This window comes from Antechinus flavipes, chromosome 6, assembly GCF_016432865.1.
Source record: "Antechinus flavipes isolate AdamAnt ecotype Samford, QLD, Australia chromosome 6, AdamAnt_v2, whole genome shotgun sequence".
Classification (NCBI taxonomy): domain Eukaryota; kingdom Metazoa; phylum Chordata; class Mammalia; order Dasyuromorphia; family Dasyuridae; genus Antechinus; species Antechinus flavipes.
Genome location: NC_067403.1, coordinates 202466662 through 202484349, shown reverse-complemented (window position 1 = coordinate 202484349; position 17688 = coordinate 202466662). Strand labels below are relative to the sequence as shown.

The 17688-nt window shown below is 36.9% G+C and overlaps 1 protein-coding gene across 1 annotated transcript; it reads left to right on the top strand.

Annotated features, from left to right (window-relative positions):
* Positions 1-219: 219 nt before the first annotated feature.
* OLFML1 (olfactomedin like 1) lies at positions 220-16428 on the top strand. The gene is made up of 3 exons (XM_051964995.1): positions 220-656; positions 2155-2440; positions 13736-16428. Exons 1-3 carry the CDS (start codon positions 537-539, stop codon positions 14506-14508), a joined length of 1179 nt encoding a protein of 392 aa, XP_051820955.1. The 5' UTR covers positions 220-536; the 3' UTR covers positions 14509-16428.
* The last annotated feature ends 1260 nt before the right edge of the window (positions 16429-17688 follow it).

Here is a 17688-nt window from a genome sequence, read left to right as displayed (position 1 = left end):
GCAGAAGTTAGTTTCAGGCCAATCACTCGACTTACTAAGCAAACCTTAGAAAGTTTTTCGGTGTAGTAGGAGAAATTCAAGAAAGAAAATGAGTCCCCCACGATGGAGCTACAAGCAGCCCCCTATATCGCAATATATCAGTGCCTCCCTCCAGCCCTTCCATTCAATGCTCATGATGATACATCCCAAGTCTCCCCCCACCAATTTCCCCAGGGAAGCATTATGTAACATCTCATGGCAGTGAAAGCACTGAAGTCTGGAACTCCTCACATGACCAGCTTATGAACGAACAGCTGGATTTGATCACCAGAAGGCCCATTGGTTGGAGCAAACAAGCATTTTTCACTCTGTTTTTCAAAGACTTGCTTCTACAGGAATCAATTTCAATTGTCCTGCCCCCCACCGACTCCAGCTCTCTGCGCCTTAATTTCAAATCGTAACATCATTCGACCCGGCTTCCCCGAGCTTTGTTAGGTGATCGTTTCATTCCTCTTGGTTCCCACCCAACCCCATTGCCCCAGTGACTTGGGGGCATCATGACAGCCCAATTGAGACCTTTCTTGGTTCTCTGCCTCATGAATTTGCTTCTTCAGCCACAAGATGCCCAAGACCCAGAAATGGTCCGATACATCTATCGGCGATTTCAGATCTTAGAGGTAGGTATGTTGGAATGGCCATAGAAATATGTTCTTTCTTTGCAAACTTCTGCATTTTCACTGATTTTTTTTAAATCATATGCTTCGCTTTTCTCCTGCTTCTACTGTGACCATCTTGACAATGAAGCATGTTTCTGAAAAATCAAATATTATAATTTAAGAGAATATATATTTGTAAGTATGTGTGGAGAAGGAGAGGGAGAGACAGGAAGAAAGAGAGGAAAGCTTTGTGGAGCAATGAATTTTAAGTCAACCTTAAACTCTGGAAGGCATGAATTCAGGTCCTCACACATTGGCTATGTGACCCTGGACAAATCATTTTACTTCTCAGTATTCCCGTGACTTTCCTAAACTATATTACAAATGGATTTTGGGTATGCCCTGATAGGAGTTTCAATGCCTTTGTATTTATGTATTTGTTGTATTTATATATGTATTTTTGTCAGGCTTTTAGTTTCATTGATATGGAGGATTCCAGTGAAAAACCCCTTTTAAGAATTAATTGATGTGCAATTTACAAGTTTCCAAGATTTTCTTGAGTGACCAAAATTTACATATGCTCACCCTGCTAGTAATGTGTCAAAGACAAGCTTGAACTCCCACCTTCCTGACGTCAAGCCCAGTTCTCTCTCAGCTACACTATGGCAACCAAGATAATGTAGAGATAGAAAATTAATATCAATTTTAATCATGCAACATTCTCAAATGGACAGTTTCTCCTGGTAATTGGTTAGATCAGTAACAAAGTAATGAAGAAAAATAAATTAGTAACTTAAGCCTGAGGTATTTTTCTTTCAAGCTCAACCTAATTTTTTTTTAATGTAGTCCATAGTTTATACTAAAGGCAGCTAATTAAAAATAAAAGACTATGTGGTCCTGTTTTTAGTATACTGAGTGTTGATTACTTTGTTTTTTCTATCAAAGCATCATCTATACCTAATGGTTATTTGCTATCATTTTCAGAGAAATTATAGATTCCAAAGATCACACTTATTGTTTATTATAGATCACATTTTTGTTTACAGTCCTGATCCAAATACTGCCCTTAAAACAGAGTAGCCAAATTACCATGATTCCATGATTCCAGGGCTGCACAACTTCGAAACTGAATTTTTAGAGGTGAGAGAGCATTGCTGCCGTTTCTGTTGCCAGAACCCCTCCTGTTCATTGTACCTCCTTAAACACACAAATTGTAGTCATAGATACTGGGCAATCTCACAATTATCCTTCAAATAATCCCACCTTGATTACAGATACCTAAATTATTCTTGTTTTCCTCAAAATAAAATTGCACAACTACCTATACATATCTATAGGTATAGAAAGAAAGAGAAGAGAAACAAAGAAATAGAGAAGTGGAAGGGAGGGATGAAAAGAGAGGAGAAAAGAGAAAGAGAGAAATATATAAAATAATTCTATTTTGCTTTTTTTTTCCATTTGCTAATATCTAAACATTAGGAAATAAAGTCTGAAATCAGTATTTGTTTTCTGACTTAAGCAAGGGCTGGAAAAATGTCGCCAGGATACAAGGGCATACATTCAAGAATACCAGGAATTCTCTAAGAAGGTCTCTGCGGACCTGGAGAGATGTCACCTTTATAAGACTGAATATAAGAGTGAAGTGGATCATTTGGGGGGAAGAGTTGAAAGAGCCCAACGTGAGATTGACTACCTAGAATACATTAGAACATCTGAGACATGTATAGAAGAGGATAAGATGGTGATGGAAAAGCAGATTAAAGACTCTGAAGAAAAGCAAAAAGTCAGGACTCTCCTTAACACAAGTAAGAAAGATTTACCTTTTCTAAGCATTCTGCACCAGGTTACCATTCTGGGGTGGGGGGAGGACTCTGTATATGAAGTTAGAACAGGGGTTTGTTGATCTTTAACAATCTGATGATACCCATGATACCTCAGAATAATCTTTTAAAATATAAATACATAAAATGAAATAAATAGGATTACAAAGGGTACCAGCACATTGAAATAGTTACCAATGTTTTTAAAAAATCAGTTTGTGACTGCAGATTAAGAACCATGGGGCTAGAGTGATAACTAAGATGGGGCAATCAGACTTTTGTCCCAGGATGACTATTTTTAAAAGTGCTAATAAATTTGCAGTCCTTCAGTGTGCTAAGATGAGCTTCTCCCTTCTGTGACTGTATTCCCCCAGTACCAGTGTCCCTGTGTCCCCACCACATGTCACTGCCTGGCCAACTACACCTGCCTTTTATGCTACTTACCTCAGGCCTAAACATTTTTAGTTACAGCTCTACCTAAAATACTCAATGGGCAGGATAGCACTGGTCTTTAAATAGATGAAAATAGACACAGAAGGGAACACACACGTACAGAGGAACACGAACTGGGTCATTGCCATGTATACATACATTGGTCACCTCTAAAAAAGCAGCATTTCCACAGAAATGTAATTATCAAAAGATCCCAGGCCGGCCACACAGCAGCAGATGTTTCTTAGGCTGACTGAGCTCCAGGAAAGTGGGTCACACCTTCCGCCTGGTTACAGCTTCCAGAAAGGATGGAGGGGTGATTTAATCTCCCAGAACAGGGAAGACAAGAAGCTGTCTTAGCAGCAAAGAAAAGGCAGCCTTCAATGGAAAAGTTGAAAATAAGGTACTCAGGAGAACTGCAATAAACATTTCATGGCTTCTAATGAGAACTCTGTTTGTGTTCTATTTAGCCTGTTTATGCTACTTTTGAGCATGGTTAAGCCAACCAGAAAGGGCTAAGATTATAAACTAGGTCAAGGCACTTGAATTCTGTAACCCAATTTCACACCCAAGGCTACACGATTAATAATATTTAGAAACTTACATGATAAAAATAAGCCCTGTTTCTGTGTGAAATGAGGGAATTGAATTGGGTGACATGTAAGGTCCCTCCCATGTCTAAATCTATGATCCTGTGAGACTAACAGAATTAAATAGCTTCACATGTTTATGTTAGCCTCCCATTGTGACATGAAAGAATGCAATACATATATTACAAGTCATTCGTGGAATTGGTACTGTTTGCAAATTAGTGCACCAGAGTGCTAATAAGCACGGGCTGAATTGGTCCTGTCAAAAAATAGCTAATAAGGGGACAGTGAGATGGCATGGTGGAAAGACTCCTCCTGAAGTCAGGAGAACCTGATTTCAAATCCAGATTCAGACACTTAATGTGTACTACTTGTATGAGTCTGGGCAAGGCACTTAATCTTAATTGCCTTGCAGCAGGGAAAAAAAAAACAAATCAAACAAAAAACCTAAGAAGAAGCTAGATGGCTCATTGGATTGAATGCTGGTTCAGGAGTCAGAAAGACTTGAATTCACTAGCCATGTAACCCTTGGAAAATCACCTAAACTCCGTTTACTTTAATCTACCAGAAAAGGAAATGACAAACCATTCCAACATCATTGCCAAAAACAACAACAACAACAATGACAATACAACCCTATGTACAATGTGGTTCATGGGATCATAAAGAATTGGTCATGACTGAACAATAGGTAATACCTCAAAAGCTGAAAGTAATTGATGCCTGTGTATGTGGTTGTCAAGTAATTCTATCAATTGACAAACATTTACTAAGCACCTCCTTTGTGATAGTTATTGAATAGGTACAGGTGATACATGCAAATTAAAAATAAAACAGTCCCTATACTCAAACATCTTATATTAATGAATATACATATGAGAATATAAGATTCTCATAGGGAAGAAAACATATTTACAATCAGTAAATACGGTATATAGTCCCCAAAAGCACAATAATTGGGAAGGACTGGAAAAGTCAGAAAAAGTCTCAAATTTAGGGAATGCTGGATGAGCTGAATCTTGAAGGGCACTAAGAGTTCAAAGAGAGGGAGGTAAGGAAGCACCAGCTATCTGCCACACGAGTATGTCTGCTTAACGTAGACTATAATGCTATGACATCCCTTTTGTCTAGCTTTTTTTTTTCTTTCTGAATAAGACATATTCAGTTATGGTGAAGATCCTGGTTGACCTTGTATGTTACCTGCATTTTATGCATTTCTGTATAACTATTTGGGCCATATGTTTAATTGCTACCTCCTTTATTAATTCTGACATTTGTGTGGCTATTGTGTGATCTTAGACAAGCCAATTTAACTCAAATGTGACCCAATGTCTTTGTGCCTCATCCTAGAGAGGAGGAGTCTAGAACCAAAAATTCTCAACTCACGGAGTTGTACAGTGTGACCATGTGAGTATAGCAGTATGTAAACTATAAAAACATCATATTCACTATCAGTATCATTGTTATTACTGTAATTCATAGTCCATAGAGGCTCTATCCTATTTTGGAAGTTTATCAATTACCATACTTGTCAGAAATCTTCAGGATTTTCTGTAGAAACATTTGAATTTGACTCATTTTAAGCCCTTCCATTCTGACTTTATTCCTACCAGCCAAGAAAGTGATCAAGTCATTTGAACTTAAAGAAGCTTGTGAAAAGGAATAGTTCTAGGCAAGGTTGGACAGTCTAATTCCTTCCCCTTTGTGTATACGTTCCAGTTTATGACACCATAGGAAAGCAAATCCTTTTCCAGAAGGAGTCTGTTCCTATAAACCCACTACCCAAAATCCTCTAGGACATTTCTGCATCAGCCTACTACATTAATTATTATTAATACGCACTGTAAGCAGAACATTGTGCTAGATACTGAGGAAAATACAGAGATTAGGTGGTCCATTCCCTTCTGGAGAAGACAATCTAGTAAGTGAAAGTTTTTGTTGTTCAATAGGTTCAGTCAAGTCCAACTCTTCCTGACATTTCAGATCTTCTTGACAGAGATACGAGAGTAATATGCCATTTCCTTCTCCAGTTCATTTTACCTATGAGGCAAACAAGGATAAGTGACTTACCCAGAGTCATATAGCTAATATCTGAAGCCAAGTTTAAAATCAGATCTCCTTAACTTTGGGCAGCTAAATGGCACAGCAGAGAAAATGCCAGACCTAAAGTCAGGAAGATTCATCTGACTTCAGATACTTGCTCGAAATAATAGAATGAGACCTAGAAAATATATTTCTGATTCTATAAGACAACAACTAGAAGCAATTTTAGTTTGTATGCATGAGGACATTGGCAGGAATGTCTAATTTTGGATCAAATTCAGTTGAGTTTAGGAAGAAATTTAAGGAATTTGTTATTGGCAGAAATTCATAACAAAGGTATGAATATAAAGCAAAGGAAAAGGTTGCCAATTCCAGCTGTATGTTTTAGTTTTGCTCCAAGTCGATTTTCATAGAAACTAGGGACATTATAGAAAAATCAAAAGTACCCAGTTATCTTAGCTTCACATAAAACCTTTGTGGTTCATCTAAAAAGAAACCTTACAGTACTTTGAAAGGATATACAACTGGGCATGACAGGTGTTAAAAGGAAAGTTCTAACCCCAAATTAGATAGAAGACTGAGAACTGGGGTCCAAAGGACTTCAAGAGACAGATTTAAAATGCCTGAAGACTTTTTAGCTAGTTGACCGACTGCAGTAAACTAAAGGTTTAAAAGAAAACTGAAAATAACTCCTGGAGTTATCAAGCTAAAGATAGACAGGCTTTTTCCTCCCCCTCAACCCAAGCTATATATTAGCTGCCCAAGACCAGCAGAGAGCTGCAGAATAAAGCAGCAACAACAGCAGAGATACTTCACAGAAGGCAGGACCAGCAGAGAAAAACATCACAAAGATAGCAGACTAGCAGAAAACTCCAGTTCAGAGGAGGAAGCAGTTCACCCAATGACATCACCAAAAATATTAATGGTTCTATAGTTCAGAGGTTAATTACCCTAGATATGTATTTCTTGGCACATGTTACCTATTTCAAGTACATCTGTGTTCTCCAGTCATACATATTCCTCACAAGTCTTCTCCCATTAGTGGAAGAGTACCAGTGGAAGAATCTAACTACATGTATGATGGAAATCTTTCTTGCCACTTGATGCATTGCTTTATTAAATATCATTTGCTTTGAACTAATTGGTTTAGGCTAATAAAAGAAATACATCGGCAGAATCTTATGAGCTATATCTTTGAATGAACGCTGACCATAACATGCCTCTAACATGGGGCAGAATGGGGTTCACATTTACAGAATACTATGGTGCCATAAAAGCAATACGTATTATATAGTGAGAGGAAAAAAGTAAGGAAAGTTCCCCCTCCAAAAAAAAGATGGGAAACTCCAATACAAATAAAGCTCACTCAAGAGAGTGGGGAGAAAAGATGCTGAAACAGTACAGAGGAAAGGCAATAATAGAAGTTTTCTGCAGCCTGATTAGCAGGGGAAGGTGAGAAAAAAGGAGTAGGGGAAAATAGAAATAGTCTAGATGTTAGATTTCAACATAAAATCTTCTCACAAATGATAGTTGAGGCCAGCATCTGTTGGCCTTGGGCTTTAGCAGGAATCTACTAATTATATATCCTTCACAGATGAGAGAGCCAGCAAGTTACATCTTATTATGAGAAAAAGCAAGAACCATTCCAGAAAGGGAAAAAAAAGAGGGGGGAACATTGTTTTCTTTTTCTCTTCATTTCTCCAATGCAAAACCCAGAGATTTATATGGAGTATATTCTTAATAAAAGTTAGTAGAATTGAGAAGGTGCCATTTGAACAACACTTTGAAGAAATATTTTATGTTATAGGAGTTCTTAGTTGACCATAAAGGTAGCATTCAGTAGAACACAGAAAGTCTGCTTCAAAGAAAGAATGGCCTGAGTTCAAGTCATAGATGCCCTTATCTCTCTCCAACCTAAGCAGTGGATCAGAGTCAGAAAGACCTGAGTTCAAATACAGCTTCAGACGCTTCCTAATTACATGATCTTGGGTAAATCCTTTAACTTCTGTCTGCCTCAGTTTTCTCTTTTATAAAATGGGGCTAATTATGGTGTCTACCTCCTAGAGTTGTTTTGAGAATCAAATGAAATAGTAATTGTGAAGTATTTAGCAGTTCCCAGCATATAGTAAGTGCTTTATAAAAGTTAGCTAGATAATATTTGTAAGACATTTTGTAAACCTTAAAGTATTATATTACATATAATATATATTACATAAAGTATTATGTAATACTCAGGTACAAGTTAAAGTATAAGACTTCTGAGGTGCCTTTCAACTCTGAAATTCTGTGAACCTTATTTCATATATATACATATAAGCACACATTAATATATGTATATATACATATATGGATAAAATGTTTTAAAATGTATATTTCTAGAGTTTAAACTTCTTTCAGAAATCAGAGGTTGAAGATCTACTAAGGCAGTAGGAGAATATAGGGTGCCTGAAGTCTGATCAGTACAGAGAAAAAGAGAAAGACATGAAGAAAAGCTAGAAGTAGGGTTTAGTTTGACACAAAAACCTTCTCCTAAGCAACAGCTGAGGGTGCTTCTGTTTATATTACAGTTTTGGAAGAAGCCAATTATAGCTCTAATTTCAGCTGAGCAAGTAACATTCATTCAACAAGCATTTTTTTTAAGCAACTGTTATGTGTAAGGCACTGTGAGAGCTGCTGGGTATGCAAAGAAAATCAGATAAAAAATAGCCTCAATCCCTAAAGGACTTACATTCTATTGGGGCAGAAAGCAAGAAGAAATAGAACACTTATACAGATCAATATCGATATCTACAGATATCAATATAAATAAAAGGCTACGAAAGATAGTGTTCCATAATTAGTAGAAAACTGATCTCTTAGATTTGTGTTCAAACTATAGAAGCACAGAATACGGGAGTTGGAAGATATTACAGTGGCTATTTAATCATACATGAAAGGTACCTCCACGTAATAGACATCTAGCCTCTGCATAAAAACCCACTTCTGACACATACTGGCTATGTGATCCTGGACAAATCATTCAACCTTTTAGTGCCCCAAACAACTTTCTAAGACTGGAGGTTTCACAGAAGGTGCCAATCTGCACTACAAGAGGGACTTTCTTCACCTGGGAGTTCCTTATACCAATGAAATCACATTTATTGTTTTTTTTTAAAGACCCCCAAATACCACATGTAAGCATCTATCCCAAAGAGATCAAAGAAAAAAAAAGGGCTCAAATGTACAAAAATGATCATAGCAGTTTTTTTTTTTGAAATTGCAAAGAACTGAAAACATGGAGGGGCTGTCCATCCTTTGGGGAGTTTTTGAACAAACCATGGTATATGAAAGTGTTGGAATACTATGATGCTGGATGAAATGATGAAGTGAATGTTTCAGAGAAAGCTGATCAGACTTGAATGAATTGATGCAAGGTGAAGTGAATAGAACCAAAGGAATAATTTCTACTGCAACAACTGGTTGATGGTTGGTACAGCATTATAAAATTGAATAATTCAAAAGACTTAAGAACTTTGATTAGCACAATGGTAATCATGATACTTGAGGAACTTTCCCTTTCCAGACTGATTTTGGTTTTTGACTAGATAAAAGAAGCTATTCTTTGTCTCATTTCTTACCTAGCCTTAATCACTGAATGGACATTGCCAGAGTCAAACTAAGACCTGTTTAAAAAGACCAAGGTCTCCCACTGCATCCAGGGCCATCGCCAGGCATCCTGATCTGCATCTTGCTACAGGACCCAGATGGCTCTGGAGAAGAAAGTGAGGTTGGGAGCTTAAATTCAATTCACTTGCAAGTCATGACATCACATCATCATGACACCATGGTCTTCTTTAGGAACAAAGGACAAACAAGGAACTACGACCAATGATAAATCCAACCTTCCTCTTGACAGAGATGTGATGGACTTAATATATAGAATAAGATACATTTTGAGATATGGTCAATATGAAAAATCTGTTTTATTTGACTATGTAGATTTGTTACAAGAGTTTTTCTGGGAGTGTGTGTGTGTGTGTGTGTGTGTGTGTGTGTGTATGTATGTATGTGTTCCAGTGTGGGTGAAAAGGAGGAGTGAAATGGAGAAAAAAAAAGAAATGCTTATTAATTTTTTAAAATAAAATTTAATTTTTAAGAGGAAGGAAAAATTTGAAAGCTTACTTTAAATAATTCCTCACTCAAGAGCCTTCAGAGCAGAAGATAAGACAAAATAAAGACAATTTAGATCAACAAATGCCAGCATAGCAAATAAAACAAACAGTAATAAAAGCAATAGAGGAGGGTGGTTCTAAATTTCAGTAACATTGACAGAAAGGGAAAGGGGAGTCATACAGCTAATCAATAGCAGAGCTTTGATTTGTAACCAGATCCTCTGATATCCAATTCCCTTCTATGACTTTCTCCCAGGAGTGGGAATACAGAGTACAATATATCTATGCCTTCCAGTGCCAAGTGACAGCTTCATGTATGAACAGGTTGAAGGGAAGCCTTTCTTCTCTCCAAATTAAGGAAAAATCATTAGTTCCTTGAAGTAGTGAAATGCTTCAAAGGAAAAACAAAAAGGGAAAAATCATCTGAATAGGCAATGAAGAAATTCAGACCTATGGCAGGAGTTGATAGGGTAAATATGTTAGAAAGATAAATAGATGATAGTAGATTAGAAAGATGATAGATTAGATAAATAATGGATAGATTAAATGAATAATTGATAGGTGGTAGATTAAATAGAGTGAGTGAGGATTAAGTTCTTACTATGTACAGGTATGCTACGCATTATAAATACAAAAATAAGAAAACTAGATGGTTCCTACCAACAAAGAACTTTCATGTTAGCATGGGAAGACAAAGCATAGAGGTGAGCAGGAAGGATGATATGGATGTACCACCAATAGAATAGTACTGAACAAAGATAATAGAGGAAAAATCCTGCTGGTCTGGGACTCCCTACTGAGGGAGTGATTGACCTGGAAGGAACAACAGGACAGTATCCCAGAGTAGGTATCAGAGCAGGGACATATTAGAAATTTTTATGAGACTTGTCAAGGATAATGACCACTACTCACTTCTACTAATTCATGTGAGGGAAAATTAATGAGAAATAGCAAGTCCTGAGCAAGAAACTAAAGTTGTTTGTAGAAACAGGAGATGTTTTCATTACTGCTGCCTTTTGAAAATGAGAGATATAGAAGAGAAAAGCAGATTTGGACATGAACAGCTGTTTAAAAAGATGACATCTGGGAATAAGATTTGAACTCTGGACTATGTCATTTATTAAGTATTAACGCTATATCAGGCATTGTGCTAAGCACCAGTAATACAAAGAAAGACATAGTTATTCTCCTGGAGCTTATATTCTAATGGTGGAGACAAAATACAAACAACTAGGTACATGTAAGATAGATATATACATAAATATATGATAAAATGGAAGTAGTCTCAGAGACAAGATACAGACATTGAGAAAAGGCATCTTTCAGAAGGTAACTAAGGCTTGAAGGAAGCCATGGAAACTTCTCATGAACATGAGTAGGGAAAGCATTACAGTCATGGGGGACAGAATATAATATGAGATATAGGAATTGTTTGGCCCTTGGCCCAAGATGGAGTGTACCTATAAAGAGTCATTTAAAAATATGTTTGCCTGGAGAGGTATTTAAATTAAAAGTGGATAGAAAGAGAGAAAATTGCCCTCATAAATCTTCTGAGTCAGAGTGTAGGGAATGTAATATTGGAAGAAAATGATCATTAGAGAAGACTAGTAATTCATAGGAGACAATATCCCAGAAAAGCATTATAATAAAAGCCTCATGGCCTCAGATATCTATACATAAATGCACAAAGTATTCATTGGTAACATAGACATCTCAATAAATGGAGATAAATTAAACTTCACAGGTATGACCAAGAATTAATAGGAGTATGATAAGAATATGGTTATTATTAGTTATTATATCAAAACTATTTGCATAGCAGTTTGATGTTTGCAAAATGCTATACCATATATAAATAAATACATCTGTTATATGTATATGCATGAATAGATGTACAAATATATAATTTGATAATTATAATCTTTTGTGAAAGATGCTATTATCATGTCCACTTTTTATATGGGAAAATTGAGTCTCAGAGTTTATGATTTGTCATGTGCCTCACAGCTAGTTAGTGACTTAGCTGGAATTCTAGATTTTCCTGAATATTATACAAGTATAGCATTCTCTTTTTTTGTTTTGTTTTGTTTAAGTACGGTATTCTTTCTAGCATGTTATGCTATTATGGAAGGATAGATGTCATTCAGAAGAAGCAGATTAGATAAAATATTAGTCAATCATACAATAATCAAAAGCATCTAATGTGATTTTGGATCATTATCAATAAAAGCAGAATGATTAGAAATGCTGTTAAATGAGGATCCATTGATCAAACTAGAAGAGGTCATGGTGGTATTCTTCCTAAAGAAGAAGAGATTTGCTAACAATATGATGGCTGTCTTCAAGCTTTCATATCAAAGACAGGTTAGGCTTCAAGTCCTTCCCAGAGAAAATCCTACCTTCTATAAAAGGTCCTTCCCAACCCCTCTTAATTCTAGTGCTTTCCTTTTGTTAATTATTTCTTATTTTTCCTGTCTTTAGCTTGTTTGTACATATTTATTTACCATTTTTCCCATTTGATTGTGAGCTACAAAGAGACTGTCTTTTGTAACCTTGTGCTTAGTATAATGACTAGCCTATAGTAGATACTTAATAAATGAGGGAAAGGGAATAATCACTTATATGGTTAATACTATTCACCAGGCACTATGCTAAATGCTTTACAAATATTATTTCATCTGATCCTTATAATAACCTTGGGAAATAGATGCTGTTATAATCCTCATTTTATATTTAAGGGAATTGAGACAAACAGAAGTTAAATGATTTTAACTCAAGTCTTCCTGACTCTAGATTTAGCACTCTATCTACTGTGTTCTCTAGCTGCTCATTAATAGTTAACAAATTAATAAATATTAATAAGCGCTTACTTGTTTACTGATAGACTGACTAGCTCCGTTTGATCCCAAAGGGCAAAATTTGTAGATAAAATATTAGTCAATCGTACAATAATCAAAAAATCTAATGTGATTTTGGGTCATTATCAATAAAAGCAGAATAACTAGAAATGCTGCTTTGAGGATCCATTGATCAAACTAGAAGAGGTCATGGCGGCATTCAAGTTGGAAAAAGGTCCATTGAAGCTTTATAGAAAGAAAAACTTCCAAATAATTATCATTATCCAGAAGTGGGTTAAATTTACTCAGGAAATAGTGCTTTTTCCATGGGAGGGGGGAGGAAGGTGGAAGAGGAGGTAAGGGGGAGGGGGTGGTTAGAAAGAGGGAGGAGGGAATTTTTGAGTGTTATTGACTTCTCGTTAGGAATCCTGTAGACCTGAATCCTGCACAGGTCTACAGGATAATATGACCTTGAGGTCCTTTTCTACTCTGTATTAATTAAGCACCTAGTACGGATCCAATGTTGTGCTGGACATTTTAAAACAAATAAGGAATTCTAAGACTAAGGAGATGGTTAAATTAGCTGATAATAATCGTTATAGCTAAGGTTTGCATTCTCATTTGGTCCTCACAGCAACCCTGGGAGGTAGATGCTATTATTATTTCCACTTTACAAATGAATAAACCTGAGGCTCCTAGAAATGGGGTGAGCTAACCATGGTGATGCAACAAAGTATCTGAGGCAGGATTTAAACTGAAGTTATCCTTCAACAAATGTGTGCTCCATCCACTGCGCCACCTAGCTGCCACTATGATTATCATGCTTTCATTTCAAATGAATATCATTTCTCTTCTGAAAGAACACTTTATAGAATAGCGGGAAAGGACTAGGACTCTCTGGTGAAAAAACTCCCTTTTCCAATAGAGATTGGAACATCATCCTAAACTTTCACTCTCAAAAAGATGACTAGAATATCCAGGATCACACAAATAGCAGATGTTCGAGGAGGGGCTAGAATTCAAATGTCTGGCTTCTGGGGCAGCTCTCTATCTAATATTCCATATGGCCCACCCAATCTCTTATACTAAATACTTATTGGGATATTTTGCACTCTCCCCTTGCCTGGCACTGGACCTAGAAGGAAAGAGAATAAGCCTTCAAATTTTCTGAAAATGCATGCACCAAGAATGAACAAAACAACCCTTTCCAATATTTTCTCTCTTTAGGCTGCGACAACATGTTGATGGGCATAAAGTCCATGAAGATTGTGAAGACGACCAGGGATACACATGGCTGTTGGATGAAAGATGTCAACAAGGATTCCAACAAGATTTATTTCTTAAGTGGTTCCAGGAACAGCACCCTATGGGAATTTGCCAACATGAAGGCATTTATGGAAGGCAAGCCCACACCCCGGAAGCTCGTCCTGATGCTATCCTGGCAAGGGACCGGGCAAGTGATTTATCAGGGGTTCTTATTCTTCCACAGCCATGGCACCCCTAATGAGATCATCAAATACAACATCCAAAAGAAAAGTGTGGAAGATCGGATGCTACTCCCGGGGAGCCATGGCAGACCAGTCTATCAGCATGCCCCCTGGACTCACATTGATCTGGCTGTGGATGAGCATGGGCTCTGGGCCATTCACACAGAATTAGACCATCTGATAATCACAAAAATAGACCCCGAAACAATGGCCGTGGAGGACACCTGGACATCATTCTGTAGTAGCAGAGATGCTGAGGGAGCCTTTCTCCTGTGTGGAGTCCTCTATGTGGTGTACAGTAGGGGCCGTCAAAGCTCCCACATCATCAATTGTGTTTTTGATATCCTGGGGGCCATCAACAAGCAGGACATTCCTACCTTGGTCTTCCCCAAGCGGCAGAGGGTCCACTCTATGATCCACTACAATCCCCAGGAGAAACAGCTCTATGCTTGGAATGATGGAAGTCAAATCATCTACAAACTCCAGACTCAAAGAAAGCAGGCAGGACCTTAGGAAAGGTAGCAAGTAGTTCAACTCAGGTGGGTTTCTGAGGGACAGTCATGTCTACAGAAGATTTTTAAACAATGATCCAGGTCACAGGGAGCTATTGCTCTGAATGAGAAAGTAACAAACAGATATCTCTTCACTCTAATATTATTTAGACATATAGTCTAGAAGCAAAACTGCATATATAAACCATCTTTTTTTTTTAAATTAGGCCTATGATTCCACTGAAACTCCCAATGAGGAAACCTTCTCTACCAATGTAGATGCAACAATTCTACCACTTATATAGGCTTAGAGAACCAACTTAGAGACAAAGAGGGTCTCACAACCAGTGTGTATCATAAGACTTAACCTCAGGGATTCTTAACTCTGAGGCTGGTTTTCTATCCTCTTCAACACTCTGCCTTGCCTTTGTCCTCCAGTAATATATTACAGATAGAAAAGTAGCTTCAAAGTCAGGAAGACATGGATTCAAGTCCACTTCTGATACATTTCAGCTGTGTGACCTTGGCCAAGACAGACCCTCTCAATACCCTCCAGACATAACTCTAAATCTAGATATAAGTTGTAGAGCAGTTGCCAGGATGCATCAATAGAGGAAATTTACTAGCTAGGAGTTTGCTAAACCAATGAAATCACAGATCCCATTCTCCATCCATTAATCTCTAATAATCATGACCATTTCTTATGCAGAAATTTTCTATGACTACCCATTGCCTCCTAAATTATTATTATTGATAATTAATAGCTGACATTTAGGATTTTCAAAGTGTTTTACCAGCAATGTCCATGTAAGTAATTAATGAAATTATTATCTCTATTTTAGCCATGAGGAAATTAAGCAATAAAGTCATGCAATTTGCCCTAAGATCACCCAGCTGATAAATGGGCCAGATTAGAATCCATATCCATAGACATCCATATATGTCATAACTACCTCCTAGTTAAGTTCAAGCTCCTTAAGACAACATTGAAGGCTATTCAATAATTCAATTCATAATTTGACATCAAATTATTACTCCAAAAGGGTCCTCTCAAATAGGATTACATTTCCTAGATAGATCTCATATTTATAGAATCACAGATCTAGATATAAGAAGAATCTTGAAAATGCCTTCATTTTACTTATAAGAAGACTGATATGCTCAACTCAGATAGCTAGTTAATGGCAATACTAGTATCAGAACTTCTGATGCTCAAATACATCATTCTCTCTACTATATGCCTCCTTCATATATCTGTATGTTACCTCCTGCCATTCTTTCTGCCTAGGATATCATTTTTCTTGTATTCTATCATTCAGAGTCCAGTTTAAATACAGCCTTCTCCATGAATACATATCAAAGATGGTATGGATTTTTTATTCATCCCCTAATCAATGAAACACATTGTTTCTAGTTTCTAGTACATATATGTGTCCATGTATAATTACACACACACAAACATATACCTTTGTTTTTATCTTTAATATCCTTGGAGGGATATATGCAGCAATTGAATCATCAGGTCAAAGGACATGGACAGTTTAGTCACCTTCCTTGCATAATTACACATTGAAGTACTATTTTCACAGAGCTACCAATAATACATCAGTATAATTATCTTTTCAGAATCTTTCTAACTGGAGGTATCCCCATCTTTGTCCTATGTCAGTTTACCTAGTATGATGGTAAATCCTCAGAACTGTGTTCATTTACATTTCTTTATAAATATTTTGGAGCATGTTTTGATATCATTTATATTTTGCAATTCCTCTATAAAACAGCTTGACTACATAGCTTTTAAGGAAATACTATAATATTCTACTTGTACCTCTTTTATAGCCCTTATTACATTCTACCTTGCACTTTAGTTATTTGTATTCATGAGCTCCCTAAGGGCAGAAACCATGTTTTCAACTCAATTCAATAAATTTCTATGAAGCACTTTGAGTTTTTCATTTCTGGATTTTAGAGAACAGAGACATAGGACCACACTCAGTTCTAACAGCATATTTACTGGTAAAATATCCATAGCATCCACAAAAAAAACAAACAAATCAGTTTCACCAGTTTCCTCCTCTTCCCATTCCAGTTTCTCAATTATCCATTCTGGTCTATAGTTTGAAGGAAAACAGCTCAATTTCAAACTACAAGCTATGTCTGGGCAATACTACCCAGGCAAGAGGGCAAGGGGATCTGGAACCTTTTCTAGATGCACCATTCTTGAATAAAGTAGAGTTCGAGAACTTCTTTACTATCCCAATCATGTGTAAGTTAAATAAGGATGCATACTTTTTGTTTTTCTTCCCAGGTTATTTTGACCTTCTGAATCCAATTCTTCTTGTACAACAAGAGAACTGTTCGGTTCTACACACATATATTGTATCTAGTATATACTATAACATATTTAACATGTATAAGACTGCCTGCCATCTAGGGGAGGGGATGGAGGGAAGGAAAGGAAAAAATGAATAAAAGTGACTGCAAGGGATAATGTTGTAAAAAATTGCCCTAGCATGGGTTCTGTCAATAAAAAGTTATAATTTAAAAAAAAAATAAGGATGCATACAAAGGTTGGTAGAATTCCTCTGGATGTTGAGTTGCTCTTGTAGATTCTGCCATTTAGTTGTATCCTACTCTTCATGACCATATTTGAGGTTTTCTTGGCAGATACTAGACCTCACATTTCCTTCTCCAACTCATTTTACAGATGAGAAAACTGAGGCAAACCAGGTTAAGTGACTTGCCCAGTGTCACTCAGCTAGTGTCTGAGACCATATTTGAACTCAAGAAGCTGAAACTGTCTTCAAGCCTAGCACTCTTATCCACTGTATCACTTCCCTGTTCATATCTGCCTCCTAGTTAAGTCCAAGTTCCTTAAGATGACATTCAAGGTTCTTCATAATTTGACCCCAAACTACTATTACTCCAAAATAGTCCAGAGTTTAAATAGAATCTGTTTCTATCTACCTATCTCATTCCTCTTCTGGTTTTACCACTGCCTCTCCAGACTTCACCTCCCCTCAAGAAATCTTCTTGCCCTTGTAGATGCCTCCATCCACCCTCCTCCAGTTGGCAAGTTTCTTCTTAGAATCTCCATTTGAGAAAGTGCTTAAGCCAATCATATTCACTTCTCTCTTGCCTCTGATCTTGATTCCCTTGAATGACTCACCTTTCCCCCTCATGAATACATCTTGCCTGTTTT